At 42.2% G+C, this 23,640-nt stretch overlaps 1 protein-coding gene across 3 annotated transcripts in view; it reads left to right on the top strand.

The window, feature by feature from the left end:
• The window catches only part of GARRE1 (granule associated Rac and RHOG effector 1), a 59,487-nt gene that overhangs the window by 24,222 nt on the left and 11,625 nt on the right, over positions 1–23,640 (top strand). For 2 of the 3 annotated variants that reach the window (XM_033069842.1, XM_033069844.1), the window contains exons 2-9: positions 4,359–5,688; positions 13,127–13,333; positions 15,606–15,746; positions 16,019–16,114; positions 16,251–16,412; positions 17,358–17,516; positions 21,831–21,928; positions 23,127–23,252. In XM_033069842.1, the coding sequence (XP_032925733.1) occupies positions 5,194–5,688; positions 13,127–13,333; positions 15,606–15,746; positions 16,019–16,114; positions 16,251–16,412; positions 17,358–17,516; positions 21,831–21,928; positions 23,127–23,252 (1,484 nt within the window). In that variant the 5' untranslated portion in view covers positions 4,359–5,193. Of the gene's footprint in view, positions 1–1,548; positions 1,680–4,358; positions 5,689–13,126; positions 13,334–15,605; positions 15,747–16,018; positions 16,115–16,250; positions 16,413–17,357; positions 17,517–21,830; positions 21,929–23,126; positions 23,253–23,640 lie in introns of those variants that run through there. The other variant, XM_033069843.1, reaches the window with a different exon arrangement.

Genomic DNA, 23,640 nt, shown 5'->3' with positions numbered 1-23,640 from the left:
GCTGTCCCTGCCATCCCTGGCAGTGTGTGCTGCAGGTGAGCTGTCCCTACCATCCCTGGCAGTGTGTGCTGCAGGTGAGCTGTCCCTGCCATCCCTGGCAGTGTGTGCTGCAGGTGAGCTGTCCCTGCCATCCCTGGCAGTGTGTGCTGCAGGTGAGCTGTCCCTGCCATCCCTGGCAGTGTGTGCTGCAGGTGAGCTGTCCCTGCCATCCCTGGCAGTGTGTGCTGCAGGTGAGCTGTCCCTGGGGATCCCTGGCAGTGTGTGCTGCAGGTGAGCTGTCCCTGCCATCCCTGGCAGTGTGTGCTGCAGGTGAGCTGTCCCTGGCAGTGTGTGCTGCAGGTGAACTGTCCATGCCATCCCTGGCAGTGTGTGCTGCAGGTGAGCTGTCCCTGGGGATCCCTGGCAGTGTGTGCTGCAGGTGAGCTGTCCCTGGGGATCCCTGGCAGTGTGTGCTGCAGGTGAGCTGTCCTGGGGTGTTCTGTGCCCCACAAACCCCAGCCAGTCTTGCCTTTCCCAGGGTGTTTGTAGCTGGATGCCCACACACATGTTGTTGCCTGGTCATTCTCCTAGCCCTGAGCCAGCTGTGGTGGGGACAGAGGGACCCTGACCAACCTCGGGACGTGGTGTACTGACCTCCCTTCCCCTCCTGCTTTGAGTTTGCTGTGCAGGTGCTGAGGACCATTTAGAATCTCTTTGGTTGAAGGTATTCACGTTTGGACATCAGGTGCCTGGCCAGGTGATGGGTGGGATGTTCAGGTTAGTGCAGGAGACTGAAGGTGGAATGATTTCCTTGTGGCGTATCTTTTAGATTTGCACCACATTTGTGTCACTAAAGCCAGAGGGACTTGGGTGTGTTTTTGCCAGGAGGCCCTTGGCTCTGGCAGCTTCCTGGCCTTTTGGCCTTGCAGTGGGTTTGTTTGTTCAGGCTTTTCCTGGGTAAGCAATCTGGCTGCTCTGGATTGTGTCTTTTGGAGCTTTTTTTTGAACATTAATTGAATTTAGTTTGTTTTACATCAATGGTGGGTGTGTGTTAAGTTCATCCTGACATTTGGAATCTGTATCTCATAAAATTAAAACCAGCATGAAATAACATGAAGTGTTACATTCAAAAAAATTAGCTCAGGTGTTTTGGACTGTCTTCCTCTTCTATTTTGTTGCATACTCACTGGAAGGACAACAGAATCCCTAAAGAACACCATTTCAAAGCAAAGTGTTGTCGGTTTTTAAAGTTGAGGTCAGAACCTTTTTTAAAACATTGCTTCCTCTACTCAGTTTCCTGTGTGGATTCAGGGAAAAAGTTGCCTTCTCTTCTAGCAGGGTAATCCCACACAGGACAGATGGGGGATTAGACCCCTCATGCTGGCCCAAAACAAACTGGGGGGCAGCAAACTGCACTTGTCTGCAAGCTTTCCCTCTTTATTTCATCTCTTGCAACGCCCGAAGTTGGGAAAAGACATTTTTCTGGGAAGTATCTAAGCAAAAGAATTTGGATGCTACATTTAAGAAAAATAACAAACTCAATTTGCATTTGCACTCATTTTCCTGCAGTTTCTCTTTCCTCTATGGAAATGTGGCCTTTTTTAGAGCAGCTTGTGCAGCTGTCTGATTCTCTGGAAGTTCAAACAGTCCGAACTAGTGGCAGTTCCTTAACTTCAGCATGAACTCCTTGAAGTGAGAAGGTAAAGAGTGTGCTGTGCTTTGCCAGTCGGGTTTGCCATTTTGAGCAGGGTAGTGTTCAGTGTGGAGCTGGGTTTATTCTATATATTAGTTCTATTGTGGTCTTTAATAGTACCTGAGCACTGTTTTGGTTTTGATTACACAAGGAAAGGACTAAAATACCTTTTCTTGTGGTATGGTAACTTTTAAAATAATTTCTTTACTTGATTTCTCTGAGTATTTCTGTTTTCCACATAATGAAATACAAGCTTAAGGTTTGTATTTTGGGTGATACTATGTTGTTCTTGTATCACTAGAAGGAAACACGTTGGTTACTTTTTTTCCCCTAAGGTGGCAAAAGGTAGGTTGGCCCAAAGTTCCTCCAGTTCAGTGTGGAGTCCTGACATTTAGTCCGGGCACCAAAAGCAGTGGGGAAGGGAAGGGAGAGCGTGGGAACCTTCTGTGCTTCTCTTTTTCAGGAAAAGATGCAAAAGGAGGAATGTTTATTTTGTATGTAGCATGTCAGAGGGCTCATTATGGAGTTTCAGACATAGTATTCAGACGCGTCTGGTGTTGAGGCATGCAGCTTCCCTCTCTTTGAATAAATATCAACTGAAGATACAAGCTATACTCTTTAAGCTTCTGTGTAGGTTTTATTACAAGGAAATTTTGAAGCTAAAGAATTGAGTAAGTGGCAACAGGTTTGACTACAAAATTGTCTAGAAGTAAAACACAATGATTTGTCATTTTTGTTTATGACTAGAAAATACGAAACCACCTTTTTTTTCTATTCATAACATTTATGTTCTTTTAGGATGCAGCAGGTTTATGTATTGGCCAAATATCTTACCATTCCAAATGATGAGTTCATTGTGTTTGATCCTGAAAGGACTGTGTGTAATCACTGAGCTGAGGTGCATCTCTGATAATCTCACCTAATTCAGTGCCCTAGAGCTTGAAACCCCTCCTTCTTAGTTTTTTCTTTCATGATCATTTTTTAAGTTCTTCTGCAATGAGAAATTTCATGTCCACTTAGGAAAAACAATCACTAATTCACTTCTATGTTGCACTTAACCAACTCTCTTGTTCCATCTATATTTATATGCAATCAAGGAAGCCAATTTAATTATGCTCTCTACTGTAAGGTGCCATAGCTTGTGAAACAAGGAGAAAATTACTTTCAGCTATGCATGTGACATCAAGACTTCCTAGAAAATCATGATTTTAATGAATTTCTTGCATTTTGACAAATTCAGGTGTGAATATTGAGAGAAGCATTAAGTAGTTAGGGAGGTAAGTAGTCAGCTTGGAGTACTTTAAGGATGCTGAAATGCATAGGGTAGTTTTGTTGAGTTTTAGGTTTTAAAAGGTGAATATGAAAGAATATTTGTTCTAGATCTCAGAAGCAGAACCATCTGCAGCAACAACTTCCTGAAAAACTTGGGTCCTGTTGTTCTAGTGGGAGTGAGACTACCCAGCTCTACCCAGATATTTTGTCCTGCTGTGTCTTGCCTTCTTATTCTGTGGGATGCTTGTATCCTACATATATGCCAAAATGGGAATGAATGAATGAATATTATGTGTGTTCACACAGATGGAAATAAGAAATTTTGACTGGAAATAAAATCTTTGTTCTCCAAACATTTTGACAATATTACTACAGATTTCATTGCTAAAATATAATAGCTAAAGGAACATTTTGTTGTTAAATTATTCTCTAAGTGCCTGGGATGTTGTAATTGCTGCAGTAAGGAGAAGGATGTCCTTGTTTGATAGAATCAAGTGGGGTGTGTGTAGGAGAGGGAGAGAGTGACCTGAAGTGTGACTGGAGCTAGGTCTGGGCAAACTGATGGAAGGAATTGTATCCTTCTGATCTTGTCCTGCCACTGTTTGATCAGTGTCTGGCATTGAGCACCTCTTGCTCCATGCTGGCCCTTTCCCCCTGCTCAGGCTCTGTTCACCTCCCTGCAGATGCCCTCAAGGAGCTCCTGGCTCTCCAGCTGCACCAGGGTTTGCTGGTAGGAGCAGGGCAGTACAGAAGTTGCTTCCTCCCTACTTTGAGGTGTGCTGAGAGTGTTATTTAGACCAGTCAGATTCTTAGGCAGCTGTGCCTTGTATACCACCTTGTGTGTGAGAGATGCTGCCTGCCTATCACACTGGAATGGAGCACGTTACATTTCTCAGCTGATCTCCGGTAGGATAAGGCAGATTTATGTTTGTGCTATAAAAAATAAAGGACCTGTGTCTGTTGACTTAGTAAACTATTAAAGTGAATGGGAGAGATCTGCAATAAACTATGGTGCATGAAAAAAGTTTTTATTGATTTCATTCTTTAATTATTTTTAAAAGATGAGATTAGAAAATGTGATTAACTCCCCTTGAGCTCTGCAGTAATAACCTCTCACTGTTCTTAACTGTGCGAGACTTGCACTGGGGATTAACCGGCTCTTAAGTTTGACAGCCTAGAATGAAAGAATTAACAAGAACATATTCAACAGTGTTGAGTTTAGCAACAGGATGATGCCGGCTTCTAACAGCCTTTTAAAATGTCAGTGCAACTCTCTCTTCCTTTGGATCTTGAATGTTGTTGACTGTGTGCCCCAGAAATGTGAAAATGTGAACCAGGACACTGCAGGAGTTAAATTTTTAAACTTTCTCATTGTTCTCTAATGTTTAAACTTTTTTTTTTTTCTCTTTCACAGGAAATGACCTAGAGGCCTTACAAATACATTCGTGCATTTTTGTTCTGAGTCTGCAATTGAGGGCAAACGCAGTCTGGAAGCACCACTTCTTAATGTTACAACAGAAACAACTACCTCAACAAACAGGGAAAGGGGAAGAAGGCTTGCAATAACAAACACTCTAGTTTTTAATAGCTTATATTTGCAAAGTCTTCTGTAAACAGTCCCGATTTTTTTTCCCCCTCCAATATTAAGAAGAGACACTACAAGTAAACTGAGTTGGCAGACTGGCTCTGTCAAGACATTTGAAGATATTTGATCTGCTGACATAAGGATTTGCTTTTTCAAGGAAAGAGCCTCTGCAATGCTTTTATAATCGCTGTTGATCGGTGGTTTGCTCCACTTTTCCTGATACTACTAATGGGAGAATTATATTAAGGTATTGCTTCTAAACCTATTATTTGCATTGACAAAATTAACTTTTGTAGATGTAACAGCAAGTGACAATGTTATGCTCGTGAAGAACTTGTAGGCGATCACCTCTCTGCTCCAGTTGGCTTTTCTGCGTGCAGAGGGGATACCACACAAGAGACAGAGCTTTATTGAGATACTTGGGCTTGCTTTTTGAGTACAGTTTATAACTGCAGCAGGGCTGCACTGAACACTGAAAACACAGAGTCAGCAAATCTGCTGCCATTCCCACTGCTGATACAGATTATACAGACGCTTGCCTTTCTGAAATGCCTTTTGTGAAACCTATGTACACAGTCCTGCATTGTTACTGTACATAGATACTCGAGGAAGGAATTTGACAAGTGATTGTTAATTCAAGAACTCTCTGGACAAGCACTCACTTATGTATTGCTGCAGTGCACAAGAAAGCAAAATGGACTATAAGCGGCGCTTTTTGCTTGGCGGGTCCAAGCAGAAGGTGCAGCAACACCAGCAGTATCAAATGCCCGAGCTGGGCAGGACCCTGAGCGCCCCGCTGGCCTCGGGCACCCCCAGCACCCCCCTGGTGTCCCCGGCTGCTGCGGGCGGCTGCTCCCACCCCGCCTCCCACACCACTCCCATCGCCGACATCCAGCAGGGAATCTCCAAATACCTGGATGCACTCAACGTGTTTTGCCGTACGAGCACTTTCCTTACAGACCTTTTCAGCAGCGTGTTTAGGAACTCGCACTACTCTAAGGCAGCTATGCAACTGAAAGACGTGCAGGAACATGTCATGGAAGCGGCGAGCCGACTCACAGCAGCAATAAAACCAGAAATAGCAAAAATGCTGATGGAACTGAGTGCAGGAGCTGCAAACTTCAAAGATCAAAAAGAGTTCAGCCTTCAAGACATTGAGGTGAGTTACTTTGGAGGGTGCTGTTCTGCTTGTGAATTTGTGTCATTGCTTCTTAACTTGATTTCTCTTCAGAATCCCTTCTACACCAAGAGTTTTCTCTGCCTTGCTGTGTATTTGTGAGTGATGCTGGTGAAAAAAGAAACTCTTCGTTTCTTATGTTCTAAAAGTCATTTGTGGGCTCTGACCTCCATCCATGTTAAATTAGCTATCTGGTAGGTATTTCCGTAGAGGAACCAACAAGAGAAAAGTTTTAAACAATTTTCTGTTTTCTCTTAGCTAACGTTTCTAGCAGTGCAATGCCATGGTATTCTAAATCAACCTACACTTTCCTTGGTACATCCATTCCAAGGGGAAACCTGAGCATGTGTGAGTAGCATATTGTCATCAGTGTTTCAGTAAAGCTACATATTAGTTGATTAATAATATTTAATCACTCTTTAGAACATTTTTGTCTCTTTGAGCTGTTGTGAGAGGAGAAGAACACACTGTGTGAGAGGCTTGTGCTGTAAAAATTTGTCATGACTTTGCTATAATGTTCATCACTGGCAGCAAGTGCCCAAGAATCAGGATTCAGAGAGAATCTCCAAATTCCTGCCAAGCCTACCTGGAAAGGTCTGGGTATTTCTCCTCTAATAAATGTGTTACATAGCAGGCAGTGCTAAATGATAGTCACAGATATATCTCTGGAGTTTTAAGTAGCTCCTTGTGTTTTGACATAGTTCTTCACTTTGCAGCAGTCTTTGCAGAGTTATTCCTTCAGAACTACATCCTGAACGGAAAACTTACTTTTAAGTTATCTTGGTTTTGATTTAGATTTCAGGTAACTTTGTAAGAGTGAATGTTTGTGCCTGTCAGGCATTATCTGCTTTCTCTAACTGCACCACTTCCAGATGGAATCGTTGAGGAGGATGCAATTTGTCAGTCACAGCTCTCCCTGCAGTTGTGTGTGACAGTTCTCAGTGTTGTATACTTGGTATAGGCTGAAGTAAAATGGGCTAAATATTTGCTATAAATGCCTTCTGTAGGCTAATATTTTTAAAGGCAATCCAGTAACATCACTCTTTAACTAAAGCTACATCTATGTATATAACAAAGAGTGAGTTTATCTAATTAATTGATCTTTAATAGATGTGCTGAAAGACTTTCTGAATTAAAAAAGGCATATGAAGCACTAGATGTCTTCTAGGGGTTTTTGTGGATTTGGAATTGTTGTCTTTCCAGGTTTTGGAGCCATCTGTAGAGCTGCTTTTGCCAGTGGGCAGGCAGTGGTGGGTGCTGGTTCTGCCCTGCCCCACGTGCTGTGCAGGCAGGGTTTGCTCAGCAGGGAGCTCAGGAGCAGAAGCAAAGCAGAGTTTGCATTAGGTGGGTGCAGATCCTGCCAACCTAAAGCCAGAGAAACTTCCTTTGGTCCCAGCTTTACCTGACCAGACCTAACTCTTGTTCTGGGCTCTGTGTGCACCCGCAGTGCTCCCTCCCCTCTGTGGTGGGAACAAGTGTGTGGAGAATGCCAGCAGAACAGAAATGCTTCTGTGCTTTCCTGCCTGCACCTCTTGGGCTGTCCCAGCACTTCTCATTGTACTTTTCTGAGATCTTTTTTTTAATTAAAACTGCACCTTGTGCATGGCTTTGAAAAAAGCCAATATGCAGGATTAATGGGAACTTCTGTATAATGAGACAAGTGTTGTGTTCTGCTTTGGCTTAAGCAGCAGCAGAATGTGGGAATTTGGTTGTTCTGTGGGTCAGTCAGGACTTGGTGTAAGTGAGGGAATTCTGCAGGCAGAGGGATTGGGTGGTTGTGCCCAGGGAGCAGCAGCTGCTCACTGTTGAAGTGGACCTTGGCAGAGACCAGTTCAGGAATGTATTTGTTTGTAGGTGACTCGAAAGCATACTGGGAGACCTGCTGAACTAAAAATAATCTTGAACAAATGAGTTTTCCAGTTGGGATGGAATTCAGAGGGGTAGCTGAATGTTGCAATATTTAGACTTTTTCAGCCTCAGGAGTGGAGCCCACTGGGCAGCAGTTCTGTAGAACAGTCCTGGGCTTGTGGGAGTTGTATGTTGGGTAAGGGTCAGTGTTGTGCATTGGAAATAATGAATCAGTGCTGTTGCTGTTGTGCAGACACTACTACCATGTATTTAATACAGCCCTAACCTGCAAGAACCATCAACTGAGCACTGAACTCTTCACTGGCATTATGGCCTTAAACACAGCACAGCACTGCAGGTGCACTTGGAGAAATAGGGAGCAACTGGAGAGGCAATAGAGGAGAGTAGCAAGAGTAGTTAGACATCCAGGAAAAAGGACATCAGAGGACAAATTGAAAAGATGGACTCTACAGAAGAGGTGGCTGAGAAGGAAAATCAAAATTGCTCAGGTATGTGAGAAGCTGCCAGAACATGTCAGTGTCTGTTCTTCATGTCCATGTAAGGTGAGCAAGGAACTTAAATTTCAGAAGGAAAGATTCACATTAGATGCTGTGGAAATCCTTTGTAATGTTAGTGGAGCACTGATGTGGGTTGCTACAAAGAGTAGGGCGCAGAGCTTACAGAACAGGTTAAACCTGCACCTGACAAAACTGACCTGGGTGAAATTGCTCCTTGCTAGGGACAGAAGGATGACCTGGTAAGACCCTCTCCCATTGTGCTTTTCTGGGATTTCAAGACTGAGCTGTTGATGCTGAAATTTTCAGGTTAAAAAGTGGTTTGCTTTTTTTTCCCCCCTGGTGGATAGAGAAGTTAACATTTCATAAAACTGCCAGCAGGATTAAAAAATTCACAATGTAAGCAGAAAAACATAAAGGGCTTGCCTGACTTCATCAGAGTTTGCTGAACAGGGAAGTGATGGGGGAAGAGTGTGAGGCACTGTAATTGTTCCCCTGGAAAATACCAGGAGGGAAATACAGGTATATCTGAAATTGCTTTGTCAGCTTCTCTAGTGGGTGACTGAAGGAACTCAGAGCTCTGAGAGAATTGAGAGATGGTGAAACCCCTGAGTGGCAGCTCAGCAGGACCCTAAGAATGGCTCTGCAGAGGCTTCTGTTTGAGGGATGGAGGTTATAGAAGTCCTGTGTTATAGGAGCAGTGGGAGGTGAGTTGTAATTTAGGGTGCAGGGGGCAGAGTCCCAAATTCATGAGAAGGACATAAGAATGAGGCTTTGTGTGTGAGCCTAGCTGAGGAAAATGCAATTTTCCTAAACCTTGTTAACACAGCTGTAGTTTTTGGGAGGAGTGAGAAGTCCAAGCAGAGCAGGTTTGGCTTTAGGAATCAAAGAGAGCTGTGGCTTTTCTGCTTTTTTTTTTTTTCTACTTTTTATCTACTGTCTCTAAGGCAGTGTCAAGAAAACTTCAGTTTTGGTGAACATACCTGACTTGAATTTGAACTGGAAACTGTTGTGCAACCTGGAGTATAGCACCATGGGATGAGGTTTTTAATTTATTTGTTGTTACTTAGAACAAAGCTTGCTAGTTCAGCACTGGCTGCCAGGCTGTGTAAGAAGGTGACTTGCCTTGATCAAAGTGTGGTGACAGATGGGAGTTTCCCAAGGTTTCTTTATTTCAGAAATGCAAATGCTGACTTTTATTTTCTTCTTTTTCTTTTCCCCTTTCAAACACCTTTGAATTCTTGGGTATTCTGTGCCTGTATGGGTGAGGAACAGCTTGGAAATCAGGGTAAATGAGAGGGTGTTTTCCATGTCTGTTTGTCAGCTGGGGGAATGCAGTAACTCTGTGCTTCTGGTAATAAAAACATTAAAGCAAATCCGTAGGGAGGAGTAAAACTGATAAAAGTAAGAATATTTCCCCTTCTCTTCTGAAGCTTTGCAGAAACCTCAGTATTGCAAAATATAAAGAATGGCTTTTAGTTACACAAGGCTTGTGTATTGTCTTAGAAGTAAGTGGGAGTAAGGAGAGGAATGTCCACGTTGCCTTCCACGTTGCTGCATGGATGGGCAGCAGATATATTCCTGGATGTTTTGTTTTGTATTAAATTGAGATAATTTTTGGCTTTTATGTGTATAAAAACACCTAAGATTTTTTTGAACAAGAACCTTGTGAGACAAAAATGTCTGAGTAAATATTAAGTGTAGGCTTTCCTTAGCAATCATTTGTAAAGCCAAATTTAACCATTTTTAAAATTACTCTTTCCTGGGATTTTCAGGGATTGGCTCCAGACTCTTCTGAGTTGAGGAACAGTTAGTAGCAAAAAAATATTTTGTCTTACATTTTAATTGATGCTTTTTATTTTTAAAGTGCTTCACACTTAATTGTTTTTTCTGCTAAATGATAGTGACCACTTCAGTAGCTGTCAGGATCAGATTGCCATGAGTGGCTTTTAGGGTCACTGCTGGAAGACATGAGTCTGTTGGGTTTCCCAAGTCTCACAGCTTCTGCTGGATTCCAGTTCAGCCTGCAGGTGGTTCCAGCTCCTGGGCAGGACTGTGTCTTCCCTTGGAGGTGTTCTGGTCATGAGATCACTCTTTGGAACTGCAGGGAACTGGTAGGGAGTAAAAATGAGGAATATTCTGCCCACTTCTGGGAAGGTACAGGAAGGTTGTTGGCTCATAATGGGGCACACCAGTTCAGTGGCAGCCAGGCTGTGCCATTAAGGATACTGTTAAGGGGAACCACCAGATAATTCTGTTGTGGTGTTTGACTTTTAGAGCATTCTGCTTGTTTCAGGAAATAGCAAAAAAAAAAACCCAAACAAACAAAAAAAAAAAAAGAAGAACGTTCTGCTGCATAAAATGGTACTTAGAGAACTGCAAACCAGTGTTTGTATCAAGTGTGGAAGACTGACACTTGTTATTTGCTGACTTTATTACTGGTAGTGTTCTGTTTTAAGGAGTCTGTTGTGCAAGGTTTTCTTGCTAGACAATTTATATGGCATCCCTGTTTAGCAGTGAAAACTGGCAATTTTGTGTACACTTTGTCTAGTGGAATATTCCAAAGCTGATTGTGTGCCCCCATTAGGAGGAGAAAGTGGGATGGAGTAACCTAACACTGCATCTCACCTGGTGCTCCTGTTGGTAGGGAACCAAAAATCCCATTGCAGGTAAGGCTCTGGTGGGAACAACAGCTGTCCTGCCTGATACAGATCAGGGAGTGGAACTGTGTTCTGTGGGACAAAAAGTTTGGAAGCTGAGGAGGACTTCACTGTTCATGCAATATAAATGAATCTAAGAAATTAAGAAAACATCACCAGTCCCAAGGAAATCCCACTGCTTGCCACCTGAGATGATTCCAGTTCAGCTTTGATTCCTGCACAGTTTATAGGGTTTATGTTTATTCTACTCTGAAGGAGGAAAGTCACACTTCTGCATGGGAAAGTAGGGAAAATAAAGCTGAAAAAGACTTGGTGGTGTCTCTGGCTGAGGAAAGCTGCATCCATGTGCTGATGCTGTTTCAGGGGGTGCAGCAGAGGTTCCCTGTGCTGCTCTGCACAGGGGTCAGTGCCAGCCCTGCCTGGGGGAGCTCACTGCCAGCTGCACCTTCCCATGGATAAGGCAAAGTTTGAGCTCTTTGGCAGAAAATCTGACCAAGTGAGCTCTTCAAAGCTTTAAAGTGAGTTTGGCATCTGCCATTCATCCAGAGGGAGTGTTTAACAGTGCAAAAATCCTCCACTCTGATAGAGAAGCAGTTTAAACCATCCTTACCCATTTTGGAGAAATGGATTTTTTTCAAACAAAATAAAAGTTCAGTAAAGCAGATGTTACTATTTACCTTCACTGTTTTAACATTTTAAGTTATAGGAATGTTGTGTGCTGCCACTTAAAACCTAAATCATTTGTTTATTTTGAGCATTATTCCCAGGCTGGGGAAACTTCAACCTTTGTACCTTAAATATTCTTTGAAATTTAATCAGCTTGAAATTCCTAATGAGTGCTAGTTTCATCTTCCCCTGAGAATTACATTCTTCCTACACAGAAATAATTCAGATCACCAGTTGCCTCTTCCTGCAGTTTTCTTATAAATCTTTCTAATCTCATACCCAGGAAGGTTGGAGTTTTCTTCATTTTATCATTTGCTGACTGTTTTTTTTAGTAAGGCAAGCTCCACTTTCAGAGGTCAGTCAAAGTACCAAAAATGTTTAATTTTATGCCTCGTACAAAGAAGGGAAGTGATTGAACCAGAATGGAATGTCAAAAGGAGTCTGGATGCAGTGGAAAAAAGCATTGCCACCACTGGTTCTTCTGAAGTAGATAGTAAATGCATATAACTGTTGGTGTGACTGGAGAGTCCTGCCAGGATCTACATTGTGTCTGAATAGTTCTATTGCAGAAGAATGTAGCTGGAAATAAGGCAGATGATTTAATGGCTCTGAAGCATGATGGCTTTGTACATTATCTGTGTATTTTATGAATTATTCCTAAAATGGAATTAAAGTTGAGTCTTTTTTAATAAATCAAAGTCAAATACACATTTAAAAGTGCTTTGTGTGATAAATTTCATAAAAGAAACACTTTGAATAGCTTTTAAATACTTTCTACAGTGATGTGGAAAATCCTTTTCTATACAGCTCTCTAGTTTCACACTTGGCTGTCAGCGTTTTCCTGCACGGGGAGTGTGGCCCCGGAGAGGATTCCTGCTGGAGCCCTTGGCTCTCCAGGATGTCCCTGCATGGTGGCACTGCTGTTCTGGCACCAAAGGGCTGTGGCACAGCAGCTGTGCTGTGCTCGTGGCACCCCCAGGTGTTTGGGTGCCTCTGGGCACAGCTGGAGGGACGGGTGCCTGCGGGAGATGTGGATGCTGGGTGGCATCTCCTGCCCTCTGGGCAGCTCTTGGCTGCCCTGGCCTGGCCTGGCCTGCCTGAGGAGCATGGCATGGCCCAGTTCAGTGCAATATTCCAAAGGCAGCTCAATGCCAGTGCTGGCAGTTCTGTCACACAGTGCCAGGCTCAGCTTTGGGCACTGTGTGTGGGATTATGGGGCAAAAGGCTGTCCCTGCCCAGTGCCTGCCCATGACCACTCTGCCTGGAGGGTGAACTGCTGGGCCAGCTCCTACATTTTATGTTGATACTTTAAAATCATTCATATTCAGTTGTTGCTGCTTTGGATTTTTTATCAGAAATTCAGCCAGGTCTTTGTGCAGGTATGTTTTGGTGTTGACTTGGTCCTTGTGATAATATGCTACTCCCATTTTTGTGCTTGATTTTGCCAAGTAACTGAGCAAGCTTTTCATTCATCAAGTAATCAAACTTGAGTACAGAACTAAAAATGACTCAGGACTAGTCTGATGTCACATTCATTTATAGAAACTAATGCTCTCTTACTTTAAGTAAATTGTTAAATATCATATCTTGCTTATGGTCTGAAGCATTATTTTAATTTAAAAAATCAGAGTTTGACATAGTTCCTTATCCCAAACACCAAACAAAAAGGAAGAAGAGAAACTTCCATGAGCTGTTCTATGTGCTTGACACTGGTTTGTTTGTCTCCCACAGGTACTTGGGCGATGTTTCTTGACAGTGATGCAGGTCCACTTCCAATTCCTGTCACAAGCTTTGCAGAAGGTCCAGCCAGTGGCACACTCCTGCTTTGCTGAAGCTGTAGCTCAGGAGAGGAAGAATGTTAGTGGGACTGGAGCCTCAAATATAAGCCCCACAAATGAGCTGGAAGATGCAATAAGATCATGGAGAGGAGCAGCAGAGGTATGGAGGTCTTGCTGCATGCACAGCAGACTTAGTGAAACCTACAGTCAGCCTGGGTGTCCTAGCAAAGGAAGAAAATACCTGGTTTTGAAGACATGCTGTGTGGCACAGTGGGTTTCAAACACTAAGACTCATTTTAGTCATGTGATGATTGCACTATCTTTGCCCTGTGTGAAGTTTTCTTTGTGATAGGGTTCTACATAAGGAGCACAACACACAGTGCAAACAGATTTTTGCTATTGTTAATGAACTGCCAGTGTTCAAATAGGGCAGATTAAAATTAAAAAATGTAATGAGTCTCTGTGAAAACAGAGCAAATCTTGATGAAAAATAATCTCGATAATATCTATTTCTTTCAAATTTTGAGCATGAATTCTATTCTGTACTTTAAAATCTTTGTGGTGATTCTTAACACTTTTGTCTTCATGCTGTTAAGCTTGATGTTGCATTGTTGGAGTGTGGCCCATGTTACTTCAGTGTGCCACTCTCTGGACTTGTACTTTCACAAACACCTGTCATCTGTGGAATCCTTACTTTGCCAGCCAAAACCAGTATTTTATAAAGACATTCAGTTTTATGGGGTTTTCTGCTTTTCCTGGCACAATTGAAGTCTGGAGACTGATGGATGATAATGGATTCAGACACAGAGTGTGTGTTTTCCCTAAATTCAGCTGACTTGGAGCATGTGCTTTTGCAGTCTCATTTGGCCCACATGGCTTGTTAGTCATCCTGACTGGAAATCTTGTCAAGGTCTCCATTTATCACTAACATCTGCAAGGTACAGGAAAGCAGATAAGTTACATGAATGCAGAGGGATTATGTGTAATTTTTGCTGCAGCATAAATTTATTTCACTGGATAGAACAGGGATTTGGGAGTGCTTTAGGTGTATTATGGATAATCATTACAGGTCTAATCCTGGTACAGAAAAGTAGTTAATGGAAAAAAGTAGTTAATTTTATGTGCAATGTACTTAGCTTTTTAAAACTACTATTTCTAGAAATGCCCTGCAATTCCTATAAAATTTGTTTGAACTGTGGTTAAAATTAAACTTGGCTTCACAGAATCAAGGACCTTAACTTTATTTCTTAATTTATGAGCAACCCACTTCACCTATTTCTGTTTTTCAGAAGTACCCATATTTCAAAAATTTGATTATACTAATCAAATCCTGTATTAAACATACAAGGGGAGGAGAGAGATAAAGCAGAGGTTCTCCATAGTTCCAAAATAACAACAGAAGAAACTTCTCAATTTTTATGATTGACTGAAATAACTGATTTGGAGTACTTGTGTGGGGTATTAGGACAGCATAAGAAAAATATGTGGTTTCTAAATAAGTAAAATCTTTCTCTTGTAATTGTAGATAGATTAAAATAAATAATTTTGATAGAAGGAGATTTGAAATACTGAAATCCTTGCCAATTTTTACATTGTTTTCCTACAAAATCAGCCTCTCTGGCAGGAGAACAGTGCTGCTTCAGAGTGAAGTTTAAGATAATACTTTGTCAGTAGCTCAAAACTGGTTTTGCTCTTTTAAGATTTACTTTGGGAAATGCAGTAATTCTGTCCATGAGGTGAGCCCATGTCTGTCCATTGGCTGTAGTACCTGAACCCTCCAATTTGGACATCCTGCTTTAGAGCAAGACTCCTTCCTAGACTGGAAAATAACCCACATCTATTTGCTTTACCCTGTTCAGTGATGTAGGATTTTACAGCTAAAAGTAGACATTTGGCTTATTTCTTGTTTTTCAAAATCATACACACAAAGCTGTTTTCTTGCTGTGTTAAGATGATCTTGGCATTGTGTGGCTCCTCCCAAATTGCACCACAGTAATCACCCATAACTTTATGAAATGCATCATCCTATGAATACAGGAGTGCTTGTACACATGATTTAACATATTTCTGTTTATGTTGGAGTTAGGAGTCATCCTCAGGTAACCACAGCCATGGTGTGGTCTGTGTAACAGGATCCCAGGTCCTGAGAGGGAGCTGAAATAGTAACAGCAAACAATGGTGAACCCAAGTATTGGCCAACACCCATGTGCTGTACAGGTTACATCACAGTTCTGCTCCCAAAGCAGCAGTAAAACTTGTGAAAGTTATAATAAAGTCTCCTCTAGGTCCTTTCCCCCAGGTGCTGCTTCTCATCTCCTGTAGAAGGTTTTAAAGTCTGTGGGTGTTTTTTTTCCTCTTTTTTGAAATTTCCTTAAGCGTGACCTGGTTTAATGCTGACCCTCCTCACCCTGGATTTTTATTTTACATTACAGGCCACATCTCGACTGCGAGAAAGAGGCTGTGATGGATGTTTGGCAGGAATTGAAGTTCAGCAACTTTTCTGCTCACAGAGTGTGGCCATCCCTGAACATCAGCTCAAAGAGCTGAACGTGAAAATTGACAGTGCTTTGCAGGTGGTTTTTCAAGTCTGCTGCTTTCATGTGCATGTAGTACAGTCAGTGGGTCAAGGAGTGAAATAGGGAAGGAGTGTGTTCCTGCAGAATTGTGTACCACAGGCAGCATAGAGGTATTTGGGAATGACTTTGGAATCTTACGTGGTAAATGTGTGTATGCCCTAGAGCTGAGTGGGTAAATCCTTGTGCCAGTCCCTGTCTGTACCCAGTGACTGTGTGCTTGCTTCCTTGCTGATACACCTGTGCTATCTCAACTTCTTGTTTAATGTCAGGCTTACAAAGTGGCTCTGGAGAGCTTGGGTCATTGTGAATATGCAATGAAGGCTGGCTTCCACTTGAACCCAAAAGCAATTGAAGCAAGTCTTCAGGTAGGATCTACTAAACCTGCTCTCCTTCATCCCTCCTCACCTTGAAAACGGGTACCTAAAATGCACAAACATTAGGACCTATATTAGGATTTTCTAATGTGTTAGTTTCTTCTGTTTGGTCTGTTCTGTCCTTCAGGGCTGTTGCAGTGAAGCTGAAGCCCAGCAAACAGGAAGGAGACAGACTCCACCTCAGCCCATTCAGTGTGAGCTGCCCACTGTCCCTGTCCAGATTGGATCCCATTTTCTGAAAGGAATCTCCTTCAATGAGTCTGCAGCAGAAAACCTGAAGCTGAAAACGGTAATAACTCCTAATTAACCACAGAAGTAAAGGTGGGGGGAGAAAGAGGAGAATTTACTAAAATGTAGAGAACAGCAGCAGTAGAAGTTCTGTGCCAAACCTGTGTTTAAAAGCCTGGCTTCCTGTGGAAACATGGTGTTGATAACATGGTAGGGCTACGCCTGTTTGTGGCGACATTTTGACCACCTGAGCTATTGCAGTCCAATCTGAGAGAAGCACAGGCACAGAGATCTAGGAGGCAGTGAAGCATCTGTGAACTGTTTGAAAATAGATGTGTTAGGTATGAAGAAGTGCAGGGGGAAGTGAGCCCTTACACATTCCCCAGCCAGGTGATGAATGTCAGAGCCTTCATCTTCTTAAGTGCCCAAATAAGTCAGCCCAGCCTGATGGTAATTGGAGGTACTTGAAAAAATACATTAACAGAGATCCTTTTGATATCATATCACAAACTGCAATCAATTTTTAAAAAATAATTTTAAATTATTATTATTATGGAGAAGTTATTTGTATTTTCAATATAAACAAATGGAAAATATGTCCATTCAGAAGTAATTTGGTTAATTTTAATCAGCACTTTCACTTTTTTTTTTAGAACAACCCAGTTCCTCACTCCTGAAAGAGCTGAAATAATAAGTTGCTCAAAATGCTGCTTTTCTGTTGTCTTTGCAGTGCTTTTTGTAGTTTTGATTAAACTGGTTTGCAAGAATATAAGCAGAAATACTGTGTATGATTTTGGAGCACTATTTTGTTCCAAATAGCAGAGATAAGCTTCCATGTTTCTGTGCTGCAATGGACCTTTCCTAGTTACATAAGACTGTTCAGAGGCTGCAGACATTATTGCTGTTTGAGAAGCATGTAGAACAATGTCAACTCCATCCAGAAGCACTGGTGGTACCATTTGTGAATGATGTGTTGGGTAGGACAGAGTGTTTATTGTTTTTCCAGCACACAATGCTGCAGCTGATCAAGGAGGCCGGATGCCATAATGGACTCACACCCCGGGACGACTCTCCTGTGACTGAAGTGCTGAACCAGGTCTGCCCTTCCACGTGGAGAGGAGCCTGCAAAACTGCTGTGCAGCTCTTGTTTGGCCAGGCTGGACTGGTAGGTGGCTACCAATAGTCTTAGCAAAACAAAGGTTGTGTAAATGCCCTGAAGAGAATCTAGATATTTTCAAGATTATAAATTAATTTGCAGTGTCTTATTCTGTGCTGCTCTATTTTTATTGCTGCAGTTAACTTGATTTCTGAGCAAAATATGTCTTTGTAGAATGGGAGTCTGTAGGTGGTGTCCATAGTTGACAGGAGCAGAAGAATGTACCAGTTGCTTCCTGGTCTCTTTTTCAAGAGAGAACACAAGACATGATACTTCTACCTCATAGAGAAGTAGAAATATTTTCAAATTTATAGATGATCATGTTAAAAAAAACAACTACAGAGCCAAACACACATCTACCCCCTTCTCAAATTGGCTTCAAAACCTGCCATTTTTTTCATTTCCTCTCTGCTTTGATTGGAAGCTGAGTTTCCTGCCCAGCATAGCCCTGCAAGTCTCTGCACCAGGTAATGCTACCTGACATCTCCAATGGAGGAGAGAGCAATTAAATGCCTTGCTGAAGACAAGAGGGGAAGAAAACCAGTGGAATTTACAGTATCTAAGTAGCTGATAAAAATAGATGCTTGGAACATACTCTGATAAGAAAATGCATTTCTGCTCCCATGACTAATTACTGCAGTCTCTGCACTCTGAAGTGTTCCTGCATGGCATGTAGGATTTTTGACTACTGTGAGTAGGGGAAAAGCCTGCACCTTCAACATGGGAAGGAAATGCCAGGATAAAGGTACAGCCTATGAGAGTTTTGTCAAGTATTCTTTGAATTGTCTTTAACCTACAGTGAGTTAAATGCTTCTTGCTGGTTCATTGCTGATTCCTTGCTCAAGGTGATGGGAGACCATGAGGGCTTCATAATTAATTTGTGATTCAAGGACCCAAATAGCTGCATATTTTGTAAATCTGTTTTTCAGACAAATCACACAGCTGGTTAGGTAACCTAGACCTTCCATCCTAGCAAATTAAACCATGTGCTTTTGGTACTGTTAAAAGGTTCTCCAGTAATGTTGAATGATAAATTGGAAATGATGAATTTTCCAGATATTTCTAATTCAGCATCCCTTTGATACTAGATACCAGAACTGAGATACTCCCTTAATATTAAATGCCTATTAGAGAAGTAGGTGAAAATGATACTGGAATTCAATTGACTATTCATATAATGGCAGCCTAAAATCAAAGGTGCAGTAATCACTGTTGTAACAGCAGTGAACCTGCTGTCGGTCCTTACTTCAATGGGGACTGAAGGATAGGAGATAGTAGTGCTTTGAGTTTTACAGGGAGGCATAAGAAGGTGGTGTCCTTGCAGGGACAGAGAAACTGGAATAGTAGGATTTAGCAAATTTCTGCTTAGGTGTTTTGAAGGAAAACAGGTATTAAATATTAATAAATACAAGGAGGACTAGAAAAAGGATACAGTTAAAATAGGATTATGCCTTCAGCTGCCACAGTTGGTGGTAGGATGCTGGGAGTCAGCAGTGAGGTACAGGAAATGAGGCCAAGGAGGAAGGAGTTTCTCAGCAGCCCTGTGGGAGTGAGCTGTAATCCAGAAGCAGTTGGTGGCTCCTGAGTGTCTGGATCAGGAGTGCCTGGGAGGATGCTGCACCTTCCACCATTTCCTTTCTAGGGGGTTTCAAACTTGTGCACACCCAAGTCCTGCCCTGAGGAGGTTTGAGGAGTGGCACGAGGCACATTTGGACTCAGGAAACTGGAAATCTGGTGTCCCCCAGTCTAGACATAACGAGTTAGACCTGCTGGTAATTGAAGCACTGACATTCTTCAGGTTTGTCATCACTTTTGGAGAGTGTCAGCATAAAACTTACTTACACATTCTCCCAAATGACAGTGCTGAGCCAAAGATTTCTGCGTGAACCTGAAAGTAGCAGGCTTCACCCTTCAAAGGCACATAATGAGCTGTGCACATGACACAAGGCCTGCAAGTCTGCTCTCCTTCATTCTCACTTTGATTTGTTACAGTTTAGAGAGGTATGAGGGTTGAGGTTTTTCTTTATAAGCTATGTGCCATCTTTTTTTACAACATCCAATTAGGCTTGTATGTAGCTTTGTGCAGTGACAAGAAATGGTAATTTGTGTCTGTAAAGAGCTCTTTGGGTGGAAGGGAGAGAGGAAGCACCTGTAAAGCAAGAACAATGGATGGCTGAGGTACAGGAAGCTGTTCTCTAAGAACCACCAGGCGGGGAGGGAGGATGTGTTTATTTTAAGTTTATTTTCTGAAGAGGGCAGATAAATGAATCATGGCACAGTATTACGTAGGCTTTGGTGTGCTGCTTTTACATGGGCTGTCTGCATTCATTCAGAATTGTGTGGATCTGTATCTTAAATGCCCAATTGGAAAAAACATTACTTGACAGTCTCACTGTTTTTAACCTATCTTGCCATGTACCTTTTAAGAAGCAACTCATTAAGTGTGGAAAGTACAGTGAGTTGTGACTTAGTTTGCTTGGTTACTTTGGGCTGTAGTTTTTTTAATATAAGAAATAATTTGAAGTGTGGATTTTCAGTTCTTACCTTAGCATGTATATAAGAACTGCATTTTGAGATTTGGGTCAGCTGATGAAATCTGCATGTTTGAATAAAAAATAATGTACATTCAAATAGCTGAATTCAGAGGATGTGCAGAAATAAAACTTCCAATTGGCCTCACGCAACGAGATTAACAAATAACACTTTTTTTTTTTGCCCTGGTAGATCTTTCCATAGCAAACACCAACATGGATTGCAGGAGCACTAAATCCCCTAGTAAAGTGTAAATCCCAGAAATCCTGACTCTGACAGATGTTGAGAAATGCAAAGCTTTTTGCAAAGGGAAGAAATGAAGGTTTCCCCAGGGGGAGGAACACCCCAACAAAGCCCAGACCATGGGTACCAACCGTGCACCAGAACCTGACACAGGTCTGCACAAATCAGTTTTCAGGTCCGAGGTGCAGACTGTATTCTTCTTGGGAGTTGAGAACAAACACTCCTGAGTTCACTCCTCCTTATCACAGTTACAACTGCAATAGGGCTGAATTGCAGATTACCCAATTAAATAAAATGCAAATGTACAAACACCAAGAAAAGAGTACTGGAATTGCCCTGTTACAAAATGAGAGGTATTTTCATGGGTGAATGAGGGTGGCCTTTTGTCACCATGTTTAGACATGTTTAAAATTGAATAAACCTGGGCAAATGCTTAGAGTCAACTGAAGGAAAAAGAAGGCCTTACGATAAAATATTTGCAAGGTAGGAAATAATTATATTCAAGTGTTCTTTGATAGTTTTGTTAAAGTGAGAGAGGAAAAACTCAGCATTATGTTTCACATTTTTTCATACCACTAACAGACAACCACTAGGTTAGGTGATGGCAAAAAAGTCAATAATGTCCCCTGAGGCTTATTTATGCCAGAGGACTTTTACCATTTCAAGGATAAATGATACAGCTAATCTGCAAGTCTCTAAGCAGGAACTGCTGACTGCTGCCAAAAAGCTGCTGTTTCAGCATGACCAAAATAGGAAGTTATGGAAATTATCAAAAAGGCCAACCCATGCAGACTGGACAACAACAGAAAGCATGAACCAAATATGGAACTTACTATCACTAAATTAAAGGTTGAATGAAGCTGAAGTGAATCCATTCCTTTTCCATTGTCTAAAAAGAAAGGTTCCTGACACAGGGTTGATTTTCGAGACTTTCCTCTTCCATATGTCTTCATGATGTCTTACAGATGGCTCAGAGTCCAACAAACTGAACAGTCACTTTTCTTCTCTTTATTTAATCAGGAATTAATAATAATACTGTTTTATTAGATAGAATAGAGAAAAGTTGGTGTGGAATTTTATAATCTTAAAAGGGAGGGGGTGGTGTATGTTAGGAATTGTGAAGGATTTCTGGCTGAATATTACTTGTCTGTATCATACCATGCACTACAGTTATTTAAAACGTTTTGCTGAGTAGGTGTTTGGGAGCTCTTAAAGTAGTAACTGTGCTAAACTTAAAAATAAGGGCTGTTGTGTGGAGCCACTGAGAACTACCAGCAGAGAGGTAGAGCAGTTGGTAGTGGCATAGTGATATACATTACTAAAGGATGTAACTGAGAAGAATTAAATCCTTGGAATACAGGTTTTTGTACTAAACTAATTTTATATTAAAATAGGAGTAAATTTACAATGATTTCATGAGTTGGTTTTGTTTTATTTGGGGGTTTTTTTGGTCCCTAGCATGACTGGGAAGTGAGATTATCAGAGTTTAACTATAGGGTATAAAATAACTAATTCCTAAAATTTTTTCCCTTTTATTTTATTTTCTAGGTGGTTGTGGACACTGCACAGATTGAAAATAAAGAAGCCTATGCGCCTCAGATAAGTTTAGAAGGATCAAGAATTGTAGTGCAAGTTCCATCAACTTGGTAAATAAAAATACTGTATAGTAGATTGTGACTGAAATACATGGGGGACATGGTTGCAGTACAAATGGAAGAGAGAATGTGCACAAGTATGGCAGAGCTTCCTTAAGTTCCTCTCTCTGGACTGGTTGAACACCTCCATTCCTGACAGGAACTTCAGCTGCCTCTGTAGGAGGCCTGGCAAGAGAGGCAGTGCTGGGGCACTGACACTTGAAGGAGATGTGGAAGCTTGATAAAAAAGAAGGTTTCAAAAATCATCATCTGCCAGTAATAATGTCCTATTACACTCTGCCCTGGCTGGTCCCAGCTGTAGCTCAGGAAGGCCAAGAATGGGCTGAGTTAGTGTGAGAGCCTTTGCTCCTTCACTGGGCTGTTCTTTGGGTGCTGTTGTGAACCGTGGACCTCTGGGCTCCAGGAGATGCTGTTCCTACCAGTGTAGCTGACTGCCAAGTAAATAATGGCTGACCTGCAGATTGTGAGGATTTGTTCCCGTTCAAAGCAGTGGGAACAGGAAGCAATGGAGTGTCTAGGTGCTGTTTCTGAAGGAAGGAAGGAAGGAAGGAAAGGAAGGAGCCAAGGAAGGAAAGGAAGGAGCCAAGGTAGGAGAAGGAAGGAGTGCCTAGGTGCTGTTTCGGAAGGAAGGAAGGAAAGAGAGAAGGAAGGAACGAAAGAGCCAAGGAAGGAAAGAAAGGAGCCAAGGAAGGAAGGAAGGAAAGGAAGGAGCCAAGGAAGGAAGGAGTGTCTAGGTGCTGTTTCGGAAGGAAGGAAGGAAGGAAGGAAGGAAAGGGCGAAGGAGGGAAAAGGAGCCAAGGCAGGAGAAGGAGCGTCCCCGCTGGCCGTGCATCGTGCCCAGGCAGCGCCGCCTGCCGGCACTCGGCGGTACCGCGGGCCCGAGCCCGCAGGGTTCCGGCTCGGGCTCACCTTCCTTCCCCACGCTGCTGGATTTGCGGGGTTTGTTGCTACTGTGCCTGCTGAAGAGCTCTTGTCAGTGATGGTTTCAATGCACTGCTGAACCTCACAGTTAGCTTAGCTCTGTGTTCACAGCAGGCAGAGACTGCTCAGGGGCAGCCCAGGAACCCCTAGGCATTCCCATGTTGTTCTGCAGGAGTGCAGCAACTGGTCTTCTGTATTCTGATATGGTGGAATTGTTTAATGTAAAAAATGAGCACTTTGGTTTCTGATTTAAACTTTATGGTGACAGGTGTCTGAAAGAAGATCCAGCAACAATGTCTTTGCTACAGAGGAGTCTGGATCCGGAGAAGACTTTGGGGCTGGTAGATGTGCTCTATACTGCTGTGTTTGATATACACAGGTGGAAGGAAGGAAGGTACATCTCTTTTCTAGTTCAAACTAAGCTGTCGTTGAATAATCTGTGCTGAGGGATTTGATAGTGCCAGCTCATCAGAAGGGGAAAACAGGAGTCAAACTGAGAGTGAGGCTTTGCTAATCACCTCAGATACCCTCTGGGTACATCCAGAGATGCAGGAGACTGCTTAAAACCAAACCAGCAGCATATCTAAGGGTAAAAAAGTATTTGCATCTCTCTTACAAAAATATTTGACTTATATTAAATTTGTCTCCATTTAGGTCTAGAAGTACAACTGAAATTTAAGGAATGGAAAATATTGCAAATATGAGGAATAATTTGCTTTGTAACCATAAGAAGTAGCTGGTGGACTTGGCAGTCTTTGGTGTTGTTTCTTTCTTGAGCTATT

This window comes from Catharus ustulatus, chromosome 11 (assembly GCF_009819885.2).
Source record: "Catharus ustulatus isolate bCatUst1 chromosome 11, bCatUst1.pri.v2, whole genome shotgun sequence".
Lineage (NCBI taxonomy): Eukaryota > Metazoa > Chordata > Aves > Passeriformes > Turdidae > Catharus > Catharus ustulatus.
This window is presented reverse-complemented; position numbering and strand designations above follow the sequence as displayed.